This window comes from Calidris pugnax, unplaced genomic scaffold, assembly GCF_001431845.1.
Source record: "Calidris pugnax isolate Ruff unplaced genomic scaffold, ASM143184v1 scaffold273, whole genome shotgun sequence".
Taxonomy (NCBI): Eukaryota; Metazoa; Chordata; class Aves; order Charadriiformes; family Scolopacidae; genus Calidris; species Calidris pugnax.
This window is the reverse complement of record NW_015094508.1, coordinates 11,071,473-11,098,169: the sequence shown is the minus strand read 5'-3', so window position 1 is coordinate 11,098,169 and position 26,697 is coordinate 11,071,473. Positions and strand designations below refer to the sequence as shown.

Genomic DNA, 26,697 nt, shown 5'->3' with positions numbered 1-26,697 from the left:
TATGGAATTACACGTGATTTAGCACATTGAATCTCAGGGTTAAACAAGGCTGGGCTGCCAACAGAGATCCTCAGTCAATATGAATTCAGCACTCCACCCAATGTGCTGTATAAACGGATGGGTATACCATCACTGCACACCCCTAAACCCCACTTCTACAACCGGAAAATAAAAATAGGAAAAGGTAGAAAAATCATGTAATCATACCGAATCAGTCACAAAAATATAAGATTTTAAACTGTCGGTTTGGTTTGGCTTTTTTTTTGTTTGTTTAGGTTTTTTTAATTCTTCCACAGGAACAGCACAGAGCCCCACTTTCTGATCTGCTCCTTTTCTCCCGCTTCATTCTTTTGGTTCATTACATACATAGACGTTTTCTCTGGTTAAGTCACCACGAATATTTCCCTCCATACATACTCCTTATGCACACATCGAGCTAAAGCTTGAGTCCCTGTGGGTCAATGTCCTTACTGCCTGACAACTGTTAGCCCTCAACATTAAAGATTTTTCCTACACAAAAGCCATTGAACTTAGTATTTCCAGGTAGGTTCTTCAGGATGGATCAACAGGTTCCCCAGTGAGAAATCAGTTTATGTCAGTAAGACCTACTTCTTCATATTTTGCAAAATGTTTCCCCACAACAGCAGCTCTGGGAAAAACACAGAGTACTGAATTTTTTCCTAGAAAAGTGATATAGGCACAGTGCTACTAAAAGATCATCACTAGCTTTAGCTACTGGTGAGAATAAGTCATCGGAAGACATATTTCACATCTAGGTTGTAAATCTTAACTGTCCTCCCAGAGACAGGTCCTGTGCTTGCTACCAGTCTTCAGTTAGTCCCCATTGCATATTAAAACCAAGGGCTGACCTTGCTGGTTGTAAATGCACAGAAGCCAGAGTTTGCAGATTAGGGGAGTGATTTCTCTGCTATATTTGAGATACCTGGGATACTAGAGAGTACTAGAGAGGGAGACACAACCAGCCAGCTAGAATGTACTATGTATATCACTATAGGTTGGAACAATTTAAATGGCTTTCTGGAAACCATTTTTGACTTCTCATAAACTTTATATACCTCCCTATAGGGACTCTTAAAAAAAAAAAAAAAAAAGTGAGTGAAGCTACCCACAGGACATCCTGGAGACAAGAACCAACCAAATATCTGCATCATCACATTCGTCATACCATGAAGGCTTAAAACAGCAAGCTGGAATTAACCTCAGAAGAGGCTGGGATGAAGCTGTAGGTTCTGGTAGAGGGCATGAGGGAAATGAAAACCATTCTGGTCAGGGAGCAACAGGAGGGAGGAGATAGGAAGAGGCACATCCACACAATATAAAGGGCATGGCTATTTTCCAGTGGCTGTAAAATCCGTGTTTAGCACTTAAATCAATGGCCTTGTTTCCAATAGTAACTCGCAGCAGTTCCTAAAAATCTCCTCAACGTTTAGTGGTGTACAATTTAGCATCAAAAAAAGCAGGCACTTATTTCACTGCCTAATTTTAGGCATCCAATTTCTAGACCTTCTCATACCTATTTTAGGACCCAGAAGAAACCTGAAACTTGGAACAGCGTCTTCCCAGACCTGTATGCTACTGCTCATGCCACAGAGGAAACACACGTTTCTTACTGGGATATTTTTTTTCCTTTCCTCCATCAACAGTAATTCACAATATAAAATAAGAAACTCAGAGATAAATGCCGGCTTCTCCATTGTGACAGATTAAGACAATACACCAAATATAAATGTCCTAGGCTTTATTTTTAAAAAAACCCCAAACTAAAATTGAAATCTGGACCAGCTCTTCCCTGGAGTTCAGACAGTGTACAAATGCAGGGGTGTGGCTCATCTCTGAAATTAGCATGTGAAAAGTTATTTTTATAAGCATAGCAGCAGCCTAGATAACACAGCTAACACTGTGTCACTTAGCTATTAGCTATGTTTAAAAACAGATGGATGATTACTAATTATGCACAATCAAAACACATATGGCACTCTAAAAGGTTAATATACAGAGTCCATGTCCTTCACAGCTTAAAGACTGCTTGATGAAATGCTTCTGGACTGAACAGATTTTTTTTCCTGCACAACTTTTCCTTTGTCATATAAATGCATAACACAAAGGAACTGTGTTGACAAAATTCCTGTTTATTGACAAAATGAAGGGCAAAACCAAAAGAACCCCCCCAATCTGCTCTGCCAAGCTGTAGTAGTCCCGATCTGCAGGCAAGTTTATTTTGCACGGCTATTCACACCTTGACTCTACAAACATTGTGAAATTAGCTTTTGAAATTTACCTAATGCAGCAAAGGAAATCCCGAAAAGCTCAGCCAAATTTCTGACAAGAGAAGGCCAGTTAAGCAAAGTGTGCCAAACCCTTGTCACGGGGGAGACTCCTTACCTTGGGTAAGCATTTCCAAAAAACTGTCTTAACAGCTGAACTCGTGCCAGATAGCCCAACAGTGGGTATACAGTCATCATCTGGAAGAGCAGGAATATTCTTGCAACAAATGACATGATGTCATCGCTGGGAAAGTTATCTAGAAAATTCTAAACACAGGAATAATGTTATGCTTATCAATGGTGGCTTGATTATATGTATCCTGCTTTTCAATAGCTGTGTGCAAGAAAGAAAGGGGGAAAAGCCAAGCAACTACAACTGCTAAATGGACTTCATAACATGAAAAACCCTCTCCCTATTCTACAATTGCTTTTCCACCAAATATCAACTGATTTTTAAATATTACAGGGCTGATGTATGTTAGCATTAAAGATGGAATAGTCTTCTAATCTTCTGAACATCCTCAAATAATCAAGGCTGTGGATGGGCCACCTGTTTTTTCAGGCAGATGCATTCATATCCTCCTGTTAACCTGTCATATCATATCTAGATGCTAAAAAGTTATTTAATCAGTAAAACTGGCTCATATACAAATGAGGAGGGGATCATATACTACAAGTATTGAGGAAATACACAAATAGTACTTAGGATAACTACAGAAAATAAACGGGAAGAAAATCACTTGGCATCCATTATTTAACTGTGGATTTCACCCCACAAAGCTATTTCACAAAATAATTTCATGGTTAAACAGTGGTACCAGTTCTAACTAACGTACAGTCAGAGGAAGCCTTCAAATGCTGTTTTACTGCTAAATATTATGCAAGAGACATGGAACACCTGGCATAAAATGGATCACCAATTGATAACTCCTATCTCTGAAGTAATTTAGGGTGTGGGAATCAGCTTTGCCTACAAGCAGATAAGAGTTTAATAGCCTTCACAAAGTGTTTCATGTGGTACTATTATCTGAAGAACTCTGCTGGCAAGGCTTACCATAGTTAGACTCCAAACCTACCCATAGCAAGGACTCCTATCTAAACGAGCTTGCACTTGCATTGTATTTCTTTTTCTGGAGTAACTGAAACCAACCCCAATGAGTGGGATTGGTCACTGCACACACAACTAAACATAAACTTTTCAGGATTAAAGAAATTAAAGCCTCAACTTTTCATTTGTTCATTTTGGTCCTTGCTTCATAACTTTCAGAGAGTACTTACTAAATGTTTGTTTTTTATAGAACTACTGACAACCAGATACAAATATGAATGAGATAACACAAGCATTACTCATCTACTTGTGGTAGTGCCCATGAAGCATGAGCCAACTGACCAGAGTCAACGACAGATGTGTCTGCCAGGGTGAGTCATGATGCAAGAAGCAGCAGCAGTTCCTTTTTTAATACATATTTACTAAAATACAGGACAATATACACTGGAGTATATTTGACATATATTGGACAAAATAGAGGACAAATATACACGGGAGTAAAATATCTCACCTGTTCAATACATTCTTTGGATAGTGGCGGAGAAGGAAAAGATGCAAAAATTATCACTCCAACATACAAATAGGTTAATCCCACCAGGAAGTATGCAATTGAGAGATCTCTCACCTGAGGAAAAACAAAATCCTATTTTGGCCAGCACTGACACACCGAAACAGGCAAAATCAAAGCCTCATAAAAAGATTTCTATTGCACTTATTACTGCTATTTTTAGATTTATTAATGTTTTATATTTATTGCTATTACTTCTACATTTTTACTTTTACTTTCTATTACTTGCATGGGGATTACAAATCTGCTCCTGCATCAGATCAGAAAGCTACAAGAAGATACCCCAAAGTGGAGCTGGATAAGTATTATGTATCTATCTACATGCAGAAGAGGCATCAAGAAACAGATATGCCAACAGACGCAGCATGTTGCTGGACACAGAAATGTAGGCTAGTTACTAAAACAAACAAATAAGAAACACGCTCTACTTTCTTATATTCACCTATTTCTAGTAAGAGCCTTGGGACACCGAAAGCCCAGCAATGCTATATGTTAAATTTCTTGCCAGGACTAAAGTCTTGCAATTAAAGACATCAGCCTACCCAACTGCAGATATAATGTAAAGGGCATTTTTTAAGAAGTTGCTTTGAAGCCTAAGAGGATGATCCACACACGCCGGCTCCAAACCAGAAACTAATGAGTCAGGCTTCTGTACAAATGGCATGATAATGGAAGGCATAGCTAATGCACCATTAAATAAAAAATACAAATAAAACAGAAAGGCACAGGTAGGCACAGAAGTATATATGCCCTTTAGCTTTAGCATTGTATTTTATAATGACTCTTCCATTTAAAATTGCCTATCTGATTCATTACTGAATTTCTATAAACACCCCAAATAAATGCACTAAATAAGTCAAAGATTTTTAGGAGTCAGTGCAGAAGCCAGGCTTATAAATCCATATTTAACTATATTACATATATCTAAATATGGATTTAAACCTTAACTTTATGAAAATGAAATTTTCTCTTATGAAAATGTTGACTATATTTATGAAGTATGGAATATATAAAGATTGTCAACTACACAAAAATAATTAAAAGTTTTTAGCAATATTTAATATTGGAAAATAAGCAGCAAATCTACTCAAGTACTTTATGAAATTGCAGAATCCACAGATACATCACAGTGACCTCATAGCACTGTACTTAGTGGGTTACTCTTCTACATCAATTCTTTTTTTTTTTTGGAAATGAAATGGGAGACCATTTGTTTCTAGTTATTAACTAACTATATTCTGTGTAAGCTTATGCTACACTACAAAACACTCATTACGTTACAGCAAACCATTTGTTCAGCTGCTGCTAATAATCAGCTTATTAAAGGATTACAAGTAATGCTTCAATATACGACCCTATTTTCCCATGACTGAGAAGCAAGTCTTAATAGCTCAGGCACAACACCAAATTATTAGGACTACGTGGCCTCCAGCCAGCTCACTAAGCGTGGACAAAGCTTGCTCACATCTGTGCATGGAAATGTTTCCCTAAGTGTTCCTTCACACTATCTCTTTGACAAAAAAAAAGCATATCCTATACCTTTCTGGAGTCTTCTGAGGGCAAGGCAGTCCCTGAAGGAAGTATAAAATGCTAGATTATGAGTTTCAGAAAAATGTTTAGAAGGAAGCCAGTTTTTAGTGAGGGAACTGGACTCTCCTGCTCATTTTGCCAGTGCTTTTGTTGCCTTTTTCCCACCAGCTTGCAAAAGGCTGATGACATTTCTCATCAGACAGCACCGCACTGTTAATGTGCACCCCAGGATAGTCCTCATGCCCCGGGCATCTGCACAGTCCAGCTACAACCTCCTCCTCCTGCTGACCAGCCACAGGCAGCTGCAATATGCTTCTCTAATCTCCAGTCTCCTCACACTGGTCCCTAAGTAAGGTCTACCAACCTCCATCAGAGGTTGAGCAATAGCATTTTCTTTAAATTATTCCCAGAGTTTCTCCTCAGTGACATAAGAAGCTGTACAGGGTTTTATATAACAGCTACCTCTTCAAAAGCACTAGTGCCCATCATAGAAGTGATTTTAGGAACACTAAATCTGAGCATCCAGATTTCTCATAGGTATTTATGAGTAACTTCCATTAACTGCAAGAGCAAGAGACTAATCAGGGTAAGGTGGTTTCACAAGGACACAGACTCTCATCTCTTAAAGACAGGACTTGGAAAATTTTTCAAAATACACCCAAGACCTCCTTAAGGCACATCACCTGACCAAACTTTTTCACTTGCTTTAGAATTGGTGTTTTAGGTGTATTCCTCATGCATAAAGGCAGCACAGTAACTTGCAGTTGCTATTTGTACTCAGCCTATGTGTAAGATATAGAACCAACTGTAAGACTGTTTTTTGCTGTGACAATTACTTGCAGCTTTGAGGACAACGAACCTGAAATAAAATTCTTACTGTGTCCTTTGGACTACACCTGATTAAGAGCAGATAGCTGGTGTGCTATTACCTGTGATCATAGTAACCAGCCCATGCTCCTACAGTTCTTAAGGGTGTATGCTTTAATCTGTCCTGAAACTCAGTGCTGAGATAATTTTGATAATGTATTTTTATAGCAACAGGCCCTTTTCTTCAGGTGTTGTCACCACGCAAAGAATACTGATTTTTATTTCCATAAGCAGCAAGAAATAAAGACAAAATAAATTCAAGTTTTCGAGTTTTCTCAAACATCTGTCAGCTCCCTTGTAAACACCTGCTTCTGCATGTAAGGCAGTTATCTTTGTACAACAGTGTGTGTTTGTGTACATAACAGGAACTCTTCATTCATTTATCTTCAGGAGACCTGGGTTCACACCCTAAAGACCTTGACTATAAATACTATTTAGACAGCACAATTCCAGATAAAACCAAAGGACACATGGAGAGAGATAAAAGGATTAAAATTAAATAACAGAGCAATAATCGCATTTGTCTATTTTAAATTTTCTATTAAGATGTTTATATTCAGAATGGACACCACTGTGGTGGCAGGTGCCTAAGCATAAAGGATATGGCAGTCCTCATAACCTCAAGTTTATAATCTAAGAATCAAACGTAGAAAAAATTGTTGAAAGAAGGAAGTATTTTGGGGATCAAAGTGGGAAGGAAGTTCCAACAATAACATGCAGGTCACAGTCCATAAGGATCACAGCTTATCACCTGCAAAACACTTGGTCAAGTACACCTGAAGTAACAGGCAGATTTTGAGGTGGAACGTGGAGAACATATGTTAGACACAGTTACTGCCGACCAGGAGCTTTTCTAGTCAGATGCACAGAACAGAGTGTTAGAAGTTCCACTGGACGAACAGAAAATTGGGTGACTGAGGCTGGCATCAACAGCAGAAAGAAGACAGAGATCAGCCTCCTAACGAAAGGATGAGTCTGATAAATCACACTCACAGACTAGTACCCAGGCGCAGGCTGGACCTGCAGCACAGGACTGGATGCAGCACAGTGAAGGCTCTGTGGCTCTGGAGGTATTTCCTATGTGATGCTGAAAAGAACAGGCAACTTTCTGGCCTTGTTTTCCCTGTTGCATGCCATGGACAGAGTAGTTCATTTTTATCTCAGTGGCACAGTGAAAGCTAGTTTGTAGAGCTGCTTCTTGGATGGAGAAGCCTCTACCAGTGCTTAGTAACTATTACCACATTAGAAGAAGTACCTTTTGATCATGTCATTTCAGATTGGTCACTTCTCAAAAAAGAGGTGCTGCCCCTGTAATATCTCAACAGGACTCTGGTCCATGTAACAAAAACAGACTTCACCTGTTCAAGCATCAAGGGCATATGATAACATTTAACAGGCTGACAAAAAGTACTTCACCAAGATGCACAGCACTTTTGCATAGCAAGTGCATAATTCTGGCTGGAAAGAGAAAGCAATGGTAGGGCAGCATCCATGGAAGCTCACTCCATTTACAGGGAATAAACCATATTTTGATATTGCAGGAAGTAAGAACCATCCTCAGTTTCATGTCTTCTGCAGTTACCACCTGGACAAAAAACATCTCCCCGCCCCCAGCCTTCACCCAGGCAGGTCCACAAGCAACTGTCAGGAGGCAGCACAAGTGCCTGTAGATCATGCTCTGGGCTTATGCAGCATCTGTACGGCTGTACGGGGAACCAGAGCACAGATGTGAATCAGAAAAAAACCCCAAACAAAAAACCCAACTAATTGTGTTCTCGTGGCTTGGTTAGTTTTCTGTGCAATCAGTTTCCAAACCAGTTAATTGTGTAGTGCACAGAAACTTGCAGTGATAAGTACAAGGGGGCAGCGGTGGGAGATGGGAACAGGGAGCTCAACTTTGAACTGCATACTGAGAACTCTGCTCACAGGGCTCCTCCGGGCTGTGCTGCTGACATTTGGCTTACTCTTCTCACACCCACACCACTGCACTGGATTAGCAGCCAGAGGAATCCTCCCCCATCTGTGTTTTAGCTTTGGGCAGTGATACACTCCTGTGACCATAATGGAAGCTGCTATTGTTTTAGATTTCTGACTCCATAAAAGGAATGTTATTGTTTCTCTTACTTTTTTCCACCATCCCAAAGAGTTGTTCTTATGACCACTAGTTTCAGCAAGTTTTGTTCAAAACTAAAACAGTACTTTCCCAGCTTGCCAAGTTCAGTGCCTTTTCACAGAACTCTGATGGAAGTGACACGTTAACAGGTCGAGCCATAAAGCAGTGGAGTCTCCATTAGACTCCCCTTTATATCAGTATCTCGGATACTGATATAAGAAAGCATCTTGTTGATGTAAATATATAGCAAAAACACCTCAACACTGTGACTCATGAGAGATTGAGACCCCTATACATATGTAAACCTCTCACTTAGTCCAGCAGTTTAGTGAAATAATCACAAAACAGCCACCTCTTTAAGAGCATCAGGGCTTCATTAACATTTGCAAAGCACTTTGAGACCTAGATGAAAGGCTTCTGTACAGCTGCAAACAGGGAAGGAAACCTCTAGCCAAATAAAATTAGAAATTATGCAGATTTGGTTTTCCATTACAAACTTTTCCTGCCATACTTAAAAAGGTGCTCTTTCTGTGCCATTTGAACACTCTTCTGGAAAGCAAGAGTCTTGTTGAGGTCTTGGAATCCATGCTAGGGCCGACTTGGAAATTCAACCTAAGCTCCAGGGAGGGCATTGAGAAAAGCTGATTCAAATGCAAGCAGCAGTTTCTTTCTCCTTAACACAGGAAAAGCAGGATGGAGAACATTCCAGGTACTGCTCTTTGCAGCTGATGGCTTGCTTCGATGTAAATGGAAGCGGAAAATCCACAGGAAAACTTCTTGAAGGTGGCAATGAGGCATTAGGCCTTCTCTGCATACAAAGCTGATTGCTGGAGTGACCATGCCTTTAGAATTTGAAAGCCACAGCTAAAGAGAAATCTTGCCCTTTTCCACATAGTAAGATTTTCCTCAGGAAACTGAGAAGAAACTTACTTGTCTTTCTCCAGAGCTCCCCTAACTGCCCCCTTTAGTTGCTAAGCTATTTTCAGAAATGGCCATAAATCCCAATAAGCTTTCGGGGAGGAGAAATCACGACTGCTTTGCAGAGGTGGTCACTTGCAAGCTGGCCTTGGTTCACAGGGACAAAAAAGTAACTATGCATTTTGTATTTTGTAATGGGAAGTTATTAAGAAAGAATGCAGTTCCATAAGGATGAGCAGTATATGCCTTTTTCAAGGGCAAAGGACCAGTCCAAAGGCTACATGTCACAAAGCTACTGAAGCAACTCTGAGAAAAGGTATTATCTAGACCCCAACCCTATTTGTCAGGACTCTGCTAAAATCAGTCCTGTGTCCAATATTCTCCAGCATTTTTCTAAATTCTAAAATTGCTCAGTTTTTCTAGACTCTTACAATATTGTTAAGCCTTCTGCCTCTTGTGTGTAATTTGGCCATTTAATACCAGCCCGATCACAAATAAGTCTGGGACACTCCTTAAGGCTTTCATTTGAACAAATCTGTAAAGCATCTGTTACTTGTTGGTAGCCAGTGAAAAGTATGTATAACTGGTTTCTTATCAGATCACAAGAGTGAGTTACATTTTCTGAAGCTATTACAGTCCCTGGATTGATTTCAAGAGAAGCAGACAGGAAAAAATTAGTGTCGCCTGGCAATGTAGATACAAATCAGCACAGTATTGTGAAATTACTTACATTGTTTTCTTGATTCCTGTTATTTTGAAGAAGTGTGATGACACAATTGTGGATGAAGAAGGCAAGCGTAAGAACCCCCGTGAGCTGAGGGAACAGAATTCTAAACTCTAAGGGAAGAAAAGAAGTGTTAATAACTTAATTCTTCGAAACAAATAATGCCAAAATGCAGAGGACATACAGTGCTGTGGAGTCTGCTGGCAGAAACATGTGCCTCTACGTTGAAATGGGACAATCTACCTTACCTTTGACCACAGGTAGAGATCCCTGAGCTAGCTCAGCTTCTGGAAAGCATTCAGCAATAGAGCAAAACACTCATCAAGAGGCTTACAAATCCTTACAGATGAAACCACAGAGAGCTCCACGCAAACATATTTAAATATGATTTCTCTAAAGTGCTATGTAAGTCAGCAGGGTAAACACACCCCAGGCAATTAGTGAAGGGCTCATCCAGGTTGACAGAACATGCCTTCCCTAGGGCTGGATTCACTGTACCTTCAATACCTAACTAGCATGATGTGCTACCGGTAGAATTGAGAGTGTAAGCGACTCTTGAGGTTGTTTTCCATCCACTACTTTTATCTCAGTAATAAAAAGCAAACTGACAGATTCAGAATCTCTTTCAGCACTGTGTTTCGCCCACCGCTACAGCAATCAGCAGTAGTTGGATTTCTATGCATTAGCTACATGCTTTGTCTATCTTCTAGCAGTACTAGTTGCATTGCCAAAGTAATCAAACTACTGGGTGCTCCACTTCTTAGTGACCCATGTCACACATGTGATAACTCATTTTAGACTAGGACTGCCTAACAGATCCTGGACTTGAAATGTAATATGCTTAAAACCCAATTTCTTAGACTTAGGTTGGTTTGCAGTTTACACGGGTTTGTTAGCAAACCATAGTTGGGCCAAATTTTCTCCTGCCCTCTGAGGAGGAGTGTGTAGATATGAGGCATGTAATCATCTGAAGACCGTCTGCTGAGGAATTTCAGGCTAAAACTGTGCTTCCATGCTGGGAACGGAGCAAGACCAAACACTGTTATCTATCTACTGTCTGAGCAGCACATGCTTGAGTATCATTTCTACTTACAGGTAGCATCAAGAATAATGCTATACAAAATAAATTAGGTCATTAATGGAGATGCTAATCATCCAGTGCTTTGAAATCCAAAGTTTTAGACTGGAGACAAAAGCCATTCGTAAGCCCAAAAATCCTGCCTAAAAGTAAAGGCAGTGATGGAGGAAAACAGCATAGATAGCACTGTTTCAGAACTACCTACATCTCTCTTGAAGCTTGTACTTATGCTATAGTAGTCAGGAGGATTCTCAGGGAATTACAGATATAATCCAGTTCATCCTCGAAGCATCTGCTTTGGTCTTGCACACAGCCATACTCAGCAAAAATTGCCTGGCTTTGAAGACTCAGCCAGAAAGGACAATAATGTTTTGGTTTTTTTTTTCTTTTTATTGCTGAAGAAATAAAGAAGAAATAAGCTGAAGAAACTGTTTTACATAGCCTTTTACTCGTTTCTTGGCACTCAGGTCTTGAAATAGGGTTCTGAATGCCTGGCTGAGTTGAGGAAGAAATGACCTTCAGCAGTTACAGAAAAATGAACAAACAGATTTGATGATAGCTAGGGGCTGGAAGGTAGAGAAGGGGAATACTGGGTTTTGAGCAGGCCTCTTTGCCAAACATACATGGAATACACCAGCTAAACTGTTTATTCTGCTTATTATTGTATCAGATAAATTTCTGTTCAACCAGAGAGCTAAATCAACCCAAAGGAAGTGGCAGAAGAAAACAAAGACTAAGCAGCTGCAAGACTACTGCAATTGTGTTGTGAACACACTTAATCAGTTGAACTTCATATCAGCAACTTTACTCAACTACTATCTGAAGCTGAGTTGTTACTTCTCTTGTCACAGTGAGTTACTATGATTCCACAAATTAGATCAGATTCTAACAGAAACAGGGGACAGCTCTGATGTTTCTTTTTTTGATCTCTATTTTGCTACAGTAATTCAAAACCCACCCCAATGTTTTAAGTTATTCTTGTTTTCTTCTCTAAGATGGTATTACTGGACCTAACAATAGTCTGCAACCCACGTATAAAACTGTTAGTACAGTGCTTATTGTGACTGCAAAACTAAAAATGCTCAAACCCACAAAGGAAACCCTAGGAAGGTTCGTACCTCTGAATTTTGCCTTCAGTAAATGACTGTTCAAGAAGGACAAAATACTCCTGTTTCTAGGAACAGGAGGAGTGATGCAATTCAGTGGCACAGGACACAGCTCCTTGGAGCTAACTGGTCACACCATTCCTCCTGTTGTAAAAGGTGGTGAAAAAACAGCTAAGACCTAACACCAGATCTCTCATTCCAGGCCTCCTAACACAGAAAACAGATCTCTTTAGACTATCTGTTCACGTAATACCGCTTTTATGACTGTGACATCTCACACGGTAATTTATAACAGTAACTTGGAAAGAACAAATAGCCACCAAAACAGATTTCAAGAAAAAAAACAAAACATACTGGAGAGCTAATGGGTGTTTAAAAGTGAAGAGCTAAGATTACACGCTGAAACCTGAGATAGAACTGGAAAGTACAGGAAAATCATACTCATGGTGAATGAGCTATGCCCTTAAGCAAGACAGTGTGTGGAGAACTTGCAGCACCTTTACCAGCCAGTCTGTCTACAGTTTGTCATTTGTAACTGCTGCTGAAATAGGCATGATCTGAAAATGGTGCAGCTAGAACTCATTATTATACAGGTGAAACAGGACTATGGCAAACTCCCAGTCACATGATACGTGTTGGAGATACCTCTGATGGGCACTCCACCTCTTCTCCAGTGTTGATACTGTCGCCCAATTAAGGAACATCACAGGGAAAGGACTTCCTTGTCACTTTATCACAAGGGATCCCTCCTAAGCCTCTACATGCAACATCAGACAATAATTCCTCGCTTTATTTATATCACACATGTTAGAAGGTGAATAACAAAGCCATTCATTAACTGCTTTAAAAAAAATCTTAAACCCATCATATATATGCTTCATTACTGCATTTTAAGTATCTTACCTGGTACAAAAAAATCATTCTCTGTAAACCAGTTGTATTCTAAGTGGATTCCCAGACGAGCAGCCTTTACAGTAACCAGCAAAACTAAGTAGACAACAGAAACCGTGCCTGGAAAAGACAAGAGCCATGAGGCAGTAGAAAGTATTTGTGCTGTGTTTTATCCCTGCTTCATCCAACTAGCTTCCAGTAGCCCAAACACTTAGGGTTGGTATACATTCTTAAAAATACAGGCTAGGTCTAAATTTTAGTTTTCTTTCTTTCTTTTATAGGTCAGAGAGAAACAATAACGCACTTGCACCCAACGCAAGCTTTCAGCATGTTGAATGTTCTCCAGGCACGACACTGGTGGCAGTGGAAGAAATAACCCTGTAATCCCTGGTGCTGGGCAGGTAAGGTGGTCTCCAGGCAGTAACAGATCAGTTCCAGCTTCAGCTGTCAGGATTTAAATCTAACGTAAGACAAACTCAGCCACAGTACTGCAGCCATTACAGTGTCCTTTCAGTCATTGACTTTTTTGAACCAAAATGGTCCAATGAGATATGAATGTTTACTGCAACTGTGAACTTTACACTGGGAGCTAGAAGCTGATAATGACATTTGATTGCTACTGATTTAAACCTTGCCTTGATCAAAACCTTGGATAACCTTGATCATAATACTGGATTTGCATTCCATCTCATTGGTTTAGAGGCACCCACCAATACTCTGTACAGCTAGAGGACTATGGATAAAATCATAGACAGGTATAAATGCCTTGCTGAGTCTGCATGTGGGATGGAGAGAGTATGATCTTGCCTCCTGCTATTTGAAAGAGATGAGGGCAGAAGAGTAGCCACTTAAAAATTAAAGGCTACTGCAATGCAACCTCCCAGCCAATAATATGCTAGTCACCAGTAGTCACTTATAGCTCCAAGTAAGTAAAGACAAAGAAACACCATTTTTACAGTTTAGAACACAGATTCATATAAAACATCATAGAATTGCCTAGGTTGGAAGGGATCTTTACAAGAGGAAATGGCCTCCAGTTGCGCCAGGGTAGGTTCAGGCTGGATATTAGGAAAAATTTTTTCACTGAAAGGGTTATCAGACATTGGAATGGGCTGCCCAGGGAGGTGGTTGAGGCACTATCCCTGGAGGTGTTCAAAAGACGGGTTGATATAGTGCTGGGAGGTATGCTTTAGTGATGATGCTCCTTGTTTGTTGTGTGGGTGTCTATTTTTGTCAGTTAGGTTGACGGTTGGACAAGATGATCTTTAAGGTCCCTTCCAACCTAGAAGATTCTGTGATTCTGTGATCAAGTCCAACCATCAACCTAACACTGACAAAACCACCACTAACCCATGTCCCTCAACACCACATCTACACATCTTTTAAATACCTCCAGGAATGGCAATTCCACCACTTCCCTGGACAGCCTGTTCCAATGCTTAATAACCCTTTCGGTGAAGACATTTTTCCTCATATCCAACTTAAACCTCCCCTGACACAACCTGAGGCCATTTCCTCTTGTTCTATTGCTGTTACTTGGGAGAAGAGACCAACCCCCGCCTCACTACAATGTCCTTTCAGGTAGTTGTAGAGAGCGATAAGGTCTCCCCTTACCCTCCTTTCTCCAGGCTAAACAACCCTATCATTATTTCATTCTAGCAATATCTCCAAAGTCAAAAAACAAACTGAAGAAATTATCATTTGATTGCACAGACCATAGTCAAAGAATTAGAAAGATAAAAGGTTCTGTACTTGAGGATCAGCTTAATAGCTAAAATATTCTGTACTTTCCTAATGATACAGGTTTCTGTAGGTGTAAAGGCAAGTAGAAGTTCTCTATTATAATTCTTTTAAGAATTGAAGAAAAACTTCCTTCCATTTTTTCTTGTTCCATAAACTTCAAGGTTTAAAAAAATTAAGGCAACTCTTAACAGCTAAATTACATAATAATCTACTGAAGTTATGAGAATTATAATATTTTAATATTCAGGTTCTGAAATAAAAAAATAGTTGCCTACAATAATGTGCTTATTTTAAAAACAGATACAGTTATGGCTAGATTGCATTTCATAAAATATTTTCTTAGCCCTAATGTTATACCTAGTGTAAATAAAAACCATACTTTTTACACAGTAGCACCATCAACCTACCCAAGTTCCTGTTGCTGTATTTTCATATAGTGGTTGCAGCAAGAGCAGATCCAAGCTCTAATTAAGTGTCACACTTGAATAGAAGACAAACTAGACCCTCAATTCCCTGTCCTCTACCTACTTAACAATACATCTCCATGTTTTTCAACCTGGTCTGTGAACCCTATCTCCCTTTCTCCTTCTATTCATCTTGGGCTTCAATGCTTATGTCCTCAAGACCTCTCCTACTCCATAAACTGTGACCAACCCCACCCAACATCCATGCACTTTATCCACTTTACCAAACTCACCTGCCTCCATCTTCTATCTCAAGACACAGAAGCAAGGACAAGTCACAATTTTTGTGCTTGTAGCACACAATAAGCCAGGACATTTGCAAAGGACAGCAGCAGCTTACACTGACTGACTGATGTTGTGATTAATTGATCAACTGATTGGTAGCAAGTGACTTCGGGTCAGAAGCAATTAATCTTTGGAGGTTACTACCTGTGTTGAAATGTTTACCAGATGAGGAAGGGTATGCCTGACTGTGACAAGGTAGCTTGCATCAAATGCTGCTTAGTATGTAGTATATGTACCACCGTTTGGGAAAATCTATTGTAAATATATTGAAACCTGTTTTACAGGATTATCGAGGGAGCAAAGGAAAAAAATTAACTCCCTATTAACTGTAAGACTGAATCAAAGCAGGGCAGAAATCCTGTGGGTGATAGACGAAACACGCAACTAGCCACTCTGAGGCACAATATTGGCTGCCAGCAAACTACTGGAAGAGGGGCTGGAAAGCTGACCCACAGACAGGGACCTGGGGGTGTTGGTCAACAGCTGGCTGAATATGAGCCAGCAGTGTGCCCAGGTGGCCAAGAAGGCAAACAGCATCCTGGCCTGTATCAGGAATAGTGTGGCCACCAGGACTTGGGAAGTGATAGTCCTCCTGTATTCGGCACTGCTGAGGTCTCACCTCGAATACTGTGTTCAGTTTTGGGGGGCCTCACGTCAAGAAAGACATTGAGGCACTGGATTGTGTGCAAAGAAGAAGAGTGAGGCTGGTGATGGGTCCAGAGTACAAGTCTTATGTGGAGTGGCTGAGAGAACTAGGGTGGCTTGGTTTTGAGAAAAGGAGGCTGAGGGGAGGCCTTATCCACTCTCTACAACCACCTGAAAGGAGGATGTAGCAAGGCAGGGGTTGGTCTCTTCTCCCAATTAACAGGTGATAGGACAAGAGAAAATGGCCTCAGGTTAACCCAGGGCAGGTTCAGATTGGACATGAACAAAAATTTCTTCACTGAAAGGGTTGTCAGCTGCCCAGGTTGTCAGCCAGCTGAACAGGCTGCCCAGGGTAGTGGTGGAATTGCCATCCCTAGAGGTATTTAAAAGATGTGTAGGCGCTTAGGGACATGGTTTATTGGTGGATGTGGAAGTGTTAAGTTGATGGTTAGACTGGATTAAAGGTCTTTTCCAACCTAAATGATCCCATGATTCTATTTTACTGTTCTGCTCACTGGAGTAGCTTTCACCGTTTTCTATACATATGAGCCACAATGAACCAATGCTTTAATAATATTTGTTACCTACCTAGGACATTAAATTTTGCAAAGAAGGATGGAGACTTCAGATTTAGCAGGGGTAGAAGAACAGCAATCAGGTAAAACGGTACTGTTTTTGATTTGTTCCACCACTCCTCGAAGAGTTCAAAACCTGTATTGTTGCCAGAAGAGAACATCACACTCCTGTTCTGTGGTGGGTGACCACTAGCAGCACTTGGACAAATGACTGGAAGAAAAGAAAATAAAAATATTCCTGGATGAAAAAGGTTTTACTTGCACAAAATCTTCACAGCCAAGATCCCATAATTTCTGGAGAGTATTTGCTATGGCAAATAGGAACCACTCAACAGCAATGTTTGACAACTCAGTTCCTAACTTCTATTTGCTTTTTTTTTTTATCAGGACTTCAGCACTAAGATTTCACTGCTATGCACTTTACACTCTAAGGCAACTAGTGCTACGGTTCTTTCCACTGAGCACAACAAAGACACTAATTTGTCTGAAGCCTGAGCTGTGGCACTCTATCAGCCTTCAAGGTCACATACCTATGACTAGGTGTGTTCAGTGCCTAAACGCACCTGCTGGAACTGAGACACAGCAACACACCTCTGCATCTGGCTGCATTATAATCTGTCCCTGCACGCTTCAGTCAGATCACGTGAAGCAAGACGCATGTGCATCTGTGTACAGAAGAGCTTGTATGTTGCTCTGGGAACACAAACTAAGGATGACAAGAAAGCTACTAAAACAATTGTCAGGTCTAGAACTCCTGCTCCAAGCTAAACCACCCTATGCCAAGTGCAAGTACGTTACTGCTAGACAACACAACAGAAGCAATTTAAAGTATGTACCCGTAACACTGCCAAAAGGTAACATCACGCTCCAGTTACATGGTGGCTGATCAATGGCAGCACATGGACAAGTAACTGGAACAAAACCAACCAAACAAAAAGATCCCTTGGTAAAATGTGTTTATTTCATATTTGTTAAAATCAGCACTTCTTTCTAATGCATACCTACAAAGTTACGTGTTGGAATATGGACCTTATTGTTCTCATAATGTCTTATTTTAAATTTTGGCATTCCTACAATACTTGACAGCCGCCGTCCCACATTGGCTGCACACTTGTTCTATTAGAAATGCAAAGGTGTGAAAAGTGTTCTGTCAAATTTCTTGAGAGAACACTATGGTACTTTACTTCCAGTTTTCTCATTTGCTTTCTCTCCATTACTTATAAGAGGATTGTTTCACAGACCTTGAAAAATGCTTTTGTTCTTAGTGATCTCCTTGGTAGCCCTGAATGCCCTGCCAAGAGTCATTTGAGCATCTGGTAGCCCTTAATTTTGTGAAGCAGCTGCTTTAAATCTTCCATTTGCTGCAAAATGCTGTGGAATATTGTTGTCTATTTTGTCTCCAAGATATACCCCCTGCTGCAAAAGAATGGGACAGAAAGGCAGAAGCAGGAGAGAACACAAGAGCAAGAGCACTGCAGCAACTATTGGTGCCTTGCTGGTAAGGACTGTAGGACAAAGGGATTCAACACTAGTTCAAATGCAAATCAACTGCTTTTCAGAATTATTTCTCAACTTCTTTGCCTGATTCCAACAGCTGTTCTCCAGAAACATGGCTGCAGCTCGTGTGACACACAGCTGTCCGGCTGGTGCTGAAATGTTTCCCCATGGCCATAAGCACCCAGGATAGAGAAAATTTTCTGCTTCATAACAAAGCTCTACATGTTCAGTTACTATACACAGGCAGAAAGATCAGAGGCTGACAATGTGTAAACTCCTGCCTACATTCTACATTATTCTGCCCACTTAAGAACTCTCAACAGACCTATCTTCATAATTGACTGCAGTTTCTTCCCTTAGTTGTGCAAATGTCAGACTCTCCACAAAATGCCAGCGGACAGTCATGTAGCTAGCCTGCTAGCCTGACACTTCCTTCTTTTTGCACCCGGCATCAATAAATCTGTTATTACAGCCTTTTTTTTTTTTTTTTTAAATTAAGAATGTTGCTGCAGGGGTGGTGAGGAGCAAAGATGCCCCGGCCATGATTTTAAACAGCAAACAGATCTGATGTGCCTCAATTTTAGGGTGCAAAAATTACAATTCCTTAAGGCAATTCCTTGTTGTGCAACTACTGTTAAGAGGTCTGACATTCATTGTTTTAAGGAGGATCTATCTGGGTATACACAAACTTGTCATTTGCTTTTTAATCCTCATTCCCACCCCCACTTTCTTTCTTTCCCTTTTTTTCCCCCCACTTAATAATTAAGCTTTCCAAGTGTGTGGTTATTTGTGGAAGTATAAATTCCAGATAGAAAATGACAGTTTTTTTTAAAAATGGGTAGCTAGAACTTACAATGTACACTTTACAACTGGAATGTGGTTAGGCATAGAAACATGTTTGGTTTTTTTTTAAACCCACACCTGCAACCCAAACCAGGAAACACAACACTAGTAAGTGCTTCTTACCTTTGCTACTTCCATTTGTGCCAGGAACAATATCTGTTACATTAATGTCATGAACAAAGTCTAAAAAGGAGAAGAAAGATCTTGCTATCAGTCCCAAACGTGCTATCAGGCTTTTATCTGTTGACTTGATAAAAATTAAATAAGGAAATATTTTGGAAAATTACATCAGAGGCATGATACAGCAACCTGCACTCTCCCCAACCGCAAGTGGGTATTTTAAAACTTCCATTTAGAAGTGTTTCAACCTGCTGCACACTACTTTCTTCTCAGCAACCCTGTCCATTTATGAAGTTCCCGAACCTTCCCTCCCAGCTGCTCATTCCTGTTCCCTCAGCACACCCCGACTTGTCCCAGCTCCTCTGTCTGCAGTTTTGTACAGCAGACTAGTGAGGAGATGCATCTTAAAAACAATCTCTTTTTGGACAGAAAAAAAGTGCATGAAACCATACTCTTAGTCCAGATGGTGATATACAGAAAAGCTTCCCCTACTAATTTTTCTAACCTTTTTTTCAGAAGACGCTCTGTGGGATGATTTCTCCATATTGTATTTTAAAGAAGGGACTCTCTGGAAAAAGGTTTAAGTTTCACTGTCCACACAGTCATCTCCGGTAGTACTGTGTTTCCAGCACACTCCTGTGCCACCTTACTGCTCTAATACACCAGGCATTTTTGACTTTCTGCAATTTCACCACTATGCGAGTACTGGATACAAGCTTCTTTATATTTCTGTATATATACATGCACACAGAGAAGATGCCATCAGCTTGGAAATTTAATTACTGTGTCTCTGGTTAAAATTTGCTTCTGCTGCATGTGGGAGTATTATGCAGACAAAAAAATCAACTGCGGCAGTAGGTCTCAAGATTCTAAAATGCAATTAACAGCGGTTTGTTTCTCATGAAGAGAGCAAAAAGTCTTGTGGGAAGAAAACTATTTTTTGTTTCTTCATTTTGATTTATGACACCCTGAAGGACAACTGAGTTTCTCATACTTACTGATAACACTTCAGTGTATATAACGATCAGAAGATTTAATTAAAATCATCTATCACTTCCTCACTTCACTACTGTTTTGTATTGCTACTTTAAAATAATGTACCTAGTGTGAATCCATCAGAAGCATTGATAGCTTTTATGGAATTAGAGCACTTTAAAATTAGTAATAGACGGATAGTCAACTTACATTTCCTCTGTACTTAAAAAGTGTTTTAGAACTAGTAATTGCATTTGTGGCTTTACATCTGTTTCATAAAACAGAACAAAAGCATGGGACACACACACAAAAAAAATAAATAGAATATCGTACTTGGTTTACAGTTCTTGTATTCTTTGTGTACTACTAATTTCTAGACCATCCTCCCTTAGGAAATCAATTTGCTCCCACCTAAACAGCAAGTGCAGATTTTTTAAAAAGTCATCAGAATGTACTGGGATTAAATACAGTAGCCTGCTTAGGATAACTCAAAAATCTATGGCTGGAAGATGCCATTGTGTCAAACCTACGTCCTATTACCCATTTTATAAAACTTAGTAATTAAGTAGCCACAATTAAAGTTAGGACAAGAATCCAGTGATTAAGGTTATCAGAGAGCAAACAAATCCAATGAGAACCACTAACAAATATAGGTAAGTATTAAAGTAACATGCCAATCTCAGAGAAAATCAGAACTCTTTACCTAGAAGAGGAACTGTTTTGATCATCCTGAAGTTTTCTTATGAGAATTTGAGTTACTTGGTTTAGAATAATTTAGGATTATAGTGCTAGCCTTATTTAAAAAAACAACAAAGTCCAAAATGAAATGGCCGTAACAACATATGAATTAGGTCAGCTGTAAAATACATCAGTCATTAACCAATAAACTAAAGTACGTCCTTCAGGGGTGGTAGGAATTCTAATTAAACACTGTTTAAGAGGTGTAAGTGTCCATGCTGTTATTTGCCTCAGAGATTTATTAATTACCTTCAAAACAGAAACTCTTAAATCTTAGTCGTGCCATTCAACACTATGAGTCAGATTTTCAAAGCTCTCAATTCCATCATTTACTCCCACAACTCTACGTACTTAATTGATTGTATCCACAAACGCTTGTGTGTCTATACACGTACAAGGCTGTAAACAACCAATATGTTTTCTTTGGTAACAATGCCAGTCTAAGAATCATTCTTCCACAGCGCTACAGTTCATTCCTTTATGGATGCTTGCTGCACTATGGCAGCACTTTGAGTATGTTTGCTGAAATCTAGAATGTAACTAGATTTTTTTTCATTAACTTGGATCATTTCAACAGCCCAGCCTGGTATATGGCTGTTCAAATAGTTACACCCATGCAAACAAAGGGGGAGTGAAAACACAAAGTGGAAATAAGCAACCAGGTTTGGGTTATGTAAACTATACCAAGAAGCCTCATCACTGACATGCAAATCAGATAATTGGTACTTTGTCTTTCATTAAAACCACCCTTTAAGGGAGAGAGCCTGAGAAACTGGCTTTGAAGACATAGATGACCGCGCCAGTAACTCCACACACAGTTACTTAGTCTCATTTGACTTTTCACTCAAAGTAACAGAAAAATCAAGATTAAGTAAAATGGAAAATCCTCTTTCAGTACTAAGCAAAGCCTTGACCTTTCCATAAGATAGCTGTAGAAGTTAACCAAATATGTATACTTACTGTATATAAATTTTCCTGTGTTGAATAGAAAGTTGGACATAAGCACCCAATAAACAATCATGGCTCCAACAAGCGATACCATAGAAAATAAGAGGCTTGACCATTGACCAAAGGATCCAAAGTAATACTTGCAAACATCTGGGAATTCCCAGTTTGAGGTATCTACTAAAGCTGAAGGAGATACAAAAATAGAAATATATCTATACAAAATATTATATTAGAATCAGTAGAACTCTTCATGACAAGATGCATTCTTGTTTCAAAATATTCTGACAGAAATTCACAGTGCTTCCAAGGGCTAAGAAAATTGAAGTATAATACTCATGAGGTGTTTGACTGAAGGAGCCTGAAGAAGTAGAGGCTTTTATTGCGGCCATAATACTACTTTGAGTACTTTCAGAAGCACTGGAATATGACATGGTGACAAAAATGCAGCCAAGCATCTGCAGGTGAAGCCTTTTGCAGGAGTCACAGCAAAGTAAGCCAGATCATGAACTAGTCCTCAACAATGCCCTGAAATGAGCTGTCACAAACTGGAGGTCTTAATTGCCTTCATTTGAGCAAGTAAGGGGTCAGTTTATGCATAAAAGCACCAACCACAAGAGCTGCAAGGTGAGTTTTGAACAATAAAAGTACATTCCAAGTAGAAGTACTCTCAGTGAGGCAATAGTCCATAAATTGCTTCCAACACAGAATATATACAAATATTAGGGCAGTACAGGCATGCAACACAAGTAGATGCAGGTACAGCTCACTCTTTTCCACTGTAGAACATGTCAGAAATACATGCAGTGAACTGCATGGTGCATAGGGAGATGAAGGGAAGTCTCTAACTCCGTAAGTCTCCTAACACTTAGCAAGTGCACATCTGAAATCGTGCTTAATAAGAATTTGGGTTTGGCTATAATACTTAGGTCCCAAGGAACTGAAGGATAATATAATAGGGGAAGACAGATGTTTAGCTTACAGAACTTAGATCCAGACTACAAAAGTGGGGAGACATTCAAAGGAACAGCTTTTATGGGCAGGTCAGGTCTAACATATAGTAAAGATACAAACTAGGAATCTATTAGATCTCTGTATTTCACACAATGGAAATATTTGTGGTATGAATCTTTTTATCTCTTACGGATCATTTGCCGTGATTTCACAACTCTGTAGCAGCAGTAAAGAGTCAAAATCCCCATCAGTAAGATGAGAATGATTCCAGAAGTAAAGCCTGCCTGTTAAGAGGGAGAAATACACTTTACTTTCTTTATCAATAACACTACAGAAAAACAAAAAGCAAGCCATGTTGCCAAAAACATTTTCATAGGCATACATTTTTCATAGGTTTACCTGTTTTATTCCCCATGGGATACTTAATATAGATGTACCCATCATTGTATTCCATATCATAAATCTAGGAAGAAAACAAAAAAGCCAGTGAATAATTTAAGAAGCAATTTTACTTCATACTATCCTCTTAGCTACAAAATTTATGAATACAATATAGAACATTCAATAATAATGCATTATCTGGCTAATATATGGCAAGGTGCTTAACATACATTGTCACTATACTGGAGTTTTTACCATAGCCATCTGTGCAACTGTCAACTTTAAAAGCAGTTCCCAATGGACTGTACACGTAGATTTCATCAGGAGCTGGAAGTACATGATCAGGAGCAATCTAACAAACAAATAAAAACCAAGACTTATTAATAACACCAAAGTAACTATTGCCCCAAACACAGCAAGCCAACTGCTATAAATCACAAAAATCTTTCCATGAAAAGTGCATTTAAAAAAAAAAAAGTTTGGACGACATTACATTAATTTTCTCCCCTTGAAAAAAACAGTTGATATGGTTTTTAGCTAGATAGCAGAAAAACAGATTTTTCTTCTGCAAAATGTCTGTAACATACTATGCACAAATCACGCTAGTTCAATCATTGCAGCTCACCACCGCCTAAATGATCTTATAGATGGGAGAAATGAGGCAGCCTGGACCACTGTTAGAAAATGCAAGCTGTTTGTCTGTTTTCTTTGGATGGTGAAGGCATTGCAGGAGAAGTCAACCACAGCTTGTGATAACACAAGACCTTGTTAAGGCACTAAGCTACTAGGTATTTACTTCAAAGCAAGCTGCAGAGCGGTCCTCCCCCTACCTTTATTTGTGCTTCTTTTATAAACCTAGGCTGTTGGAGACCCAGCATGCCAGAGACCACTCAGTTAATCTGGCCCTGTCGTTGCCTTACCAATGCCCTGTCTGCAGGAGAGGTGAGCCTGCTATAGTAGTGAATCCTCTTATTCATTGCTGAAGCTTCATCAGTGACTCTTTGCATGTCATCGTTCACACCAACTATGTTTGTAGGTTCCACATGAAATGGTCTAAAGGAGAAGAAAAAAAAGGGAAAGAAAAGGAAAACCCTTAAAACCCTAGAACACAAGAGCTAACATACAACTCAAAGAACAGTTTAGCATCACTCAGGACGAGTTTGTCATTCACTGACACAAAGCAAAAATAAAAAAATATAAAATATCACTGCCATGAGGGAAGCTTCCATCCTTGAAAGAACCATCTGTTTATATCATCCACATTAAAATGTCCAGATTCCGCAGGGCAACTTAGCATCAAAATCCAGACCTAATATCCAGCCTATTAGTTTTCAACAATGAGTCACACTAGAACTACATGTTAATAAGCTTGGCCAAGCTTATTAGCGCTTATAACCGGTGTTGCTGGGAGCAGTGACAAGGCAAAGAGGTAGAAACAAAAAGCATGAGAATGCAGAAAGAGAAAAAAGACAGAGAAAAGGAGAAGAGTGAGCGGTGATAATGAGAACCACCTATGAAAAAGCTAGGACCTACTGATCTAGCCAAAAACACTGTATGAAATTGTGTTTAATGGGGAAGGAACAAAGCCCAAATGAGTCCAAGTGCTCATACTATTTTTAAGCCAATGCAAAGGAATGGAATTTGTCACAGAGCATGGAGCAACAGATGTCCATTTGCAGTTCTGAACTACTTCAGAACTTCCCTTCAGAATTAATTAAGGTGATCACAGAGAACGGGACTGTCAGCAACAGACGTCCCTAATAGAGAGATGTACAGAATATAGGTGGTCTCCCTCCCTCCTCCTCAGCTGAGTTAGACTGCAGGCACGGTCACAGCCACTAAAGGAGAAAGCAGCCACACCACACATCCCTTGCTTTCTCTGCACACAGGTAAGTACAGAACAATCAGAGTGACAGCTCCTCCTAAAGCTACAACACAAGTCTAGCTTCACGCAAGGGGAGCTACCAGAAATATGCAACTTAATCAAGATATTGCAGAGATTTTTTTTTTTTTTTAATCAAGTGTCACTTACTTCCACATAGGCATACTTTACTATCACCTAAATGACATTCATTCCTAGCACTGACAGGCTAATTTCTCAAACAAGAGAGGGGATACTGGCGACCTATAAGCCTTGATACCAGGTTTGGGTTTCCCTCCTCCCACTGCCCTTACACCTTTAACTCCTAAAGCAATCTCAACACCTTTCTGATCTTCTGCTTTCAAGTTGATGTTTAAATCCGTCAGAAACAAGAACCACCCCAAAACCAGAACCCACAAAAGTAGGATCACAACAAGTTTCAGGCTACCAAGAGCAGAAATTAGGTCAGCAATAAATCCATGCCATTTTTCCTGTAATATGAGCAAAGCCTCTTTGAACTGACTGTTTTCCAATGCCAATTTCTGGCTCAGACTACAAAGGAACTTGGTCAGCCCCTCCTGTCCCAGCTCTCAATACAATGACAAAGGTCCCATTCTCTTTCCCAGTGAATCATCAGGCATTTGCACCATGGCACCACCTTTTATCTGGAACAAAAAGAATACAACTCTGAAGCTGGTTGTTACATCTTTGGAAGAGGGGAAGGTAGGTCCTTAGTCCTGTGTGCTTACAGGAACACCGCAGGTAAGAGTATTTATGGGACTAATAAAAACTGACTGACAAAAGCGGAAAACAGTGAAAAACTACTTCCTTCTCCACAAATTGATTGTTTCCTTCATCTTATACTTCATTAATTTGTACATCTTCCTTCACCATGGAAAAAATACCTTAGATTTGGTAAGCCATTTTCCACTTACAGGAATGAAAGTGAACACACTTTCAATTTTTAAAACATTCTCAATTGACTATTTTTTTTCCATATGTCCATGACACAAAGTGGGGAATTTTGTGTGTGGACTTCTGTGGTGTTCTTATAAACAATTAAGAGAGATACTAAAATTAAACAGGAATAAATTTTAAGTAATAGCTTTATTATTCAAGTCAGAGGGACAACAGGGCTAACTGGTTCCATAGATACATAACGTAGATTCCATAGATACATAACGTACATAACTTACAAAAATACTCATGGACTGTCAGCTCTAAAGGATTTCACTTGTTTTAGCTTAAAATTTATTGAACTTATCCAACGATTGGGAACCGCTAAAAAATATTTCATTAGAAATGAAAAAATAAAGGCATATTTATGAAAACAGAATATGTAATATGTTTGAATGCCTCCCCACCCTAATCACCTCTCTGTTGGTTTGGTTTTGGATCACTGACACACATTAAATTTAGAAGACGAAAAGTATGTGTTTTGTTTTTACATGGCAGCTGTATACTGTGAAGAACTTCATGATAACTACCTCTTTCCCCATCTTCAGTTAATATTATTAGTATATCCCCATAATCTTCCATTGCT

General features: G+C 39.5%; 1 protein-coding gene across 2 annotated transcripts in view; it reads right to left on the bottom strand.

Moving 5' to 3' along the window:
- The window catches only part of SLC38A9 (solute carrier family 38 member 9), a 47,926-nt gene that overhangs the window by 6,959 nt on the left and 14,270 nt on the right, over nt 1–26,697 (bottom strand). Inside the window, exons 3-13 of one of the 2 annotated variants that reach the window (XM_014964808.1) lie at nt 24,214–24,346; nt 23,524–23,645; nt 23,312–23,375; nt 23,103–23,196; nt 21,974–22,144; nt 19,304–19,363; nt 16,854–17,051; nt 13,141–13,248; nt 10,060–10,166; nt 3,845–3,958; nt 2,404–2,552 (exon numbers count right to left, since the gene is read on the bottom strand). In XM_014964808.1, the coding sequence (XP_014820294.1) occupies nt 2,404–2,552; nt 3,845–3,958; nt 10,060–10,166; nt 13,141–13,248; nt 16,854–17,051; nt 19,304–19,363; nt 21,974–22,144; nt 23,103–23,196; nt 23,312–23,375; nt 23,524–23,645; nt 24,214–24,346 (1,320 nt within the window). The remainder of the gene's footprint in view (nt 1–2,403; nt 2,553–3,844; nt 3,959–10,059; nt 10,167–13,140; nt 13,249–16,853; nt 17,052–19,303; nt 19,364–21,973; nt 22,145–23,102; nt 23,197–23,311; nt 23,376–23,523; nt 23,646–24,213; nt 24,347–26,697) is intronic. The other variant, XM_014964809.1, reaches the window with a different exon arrangement.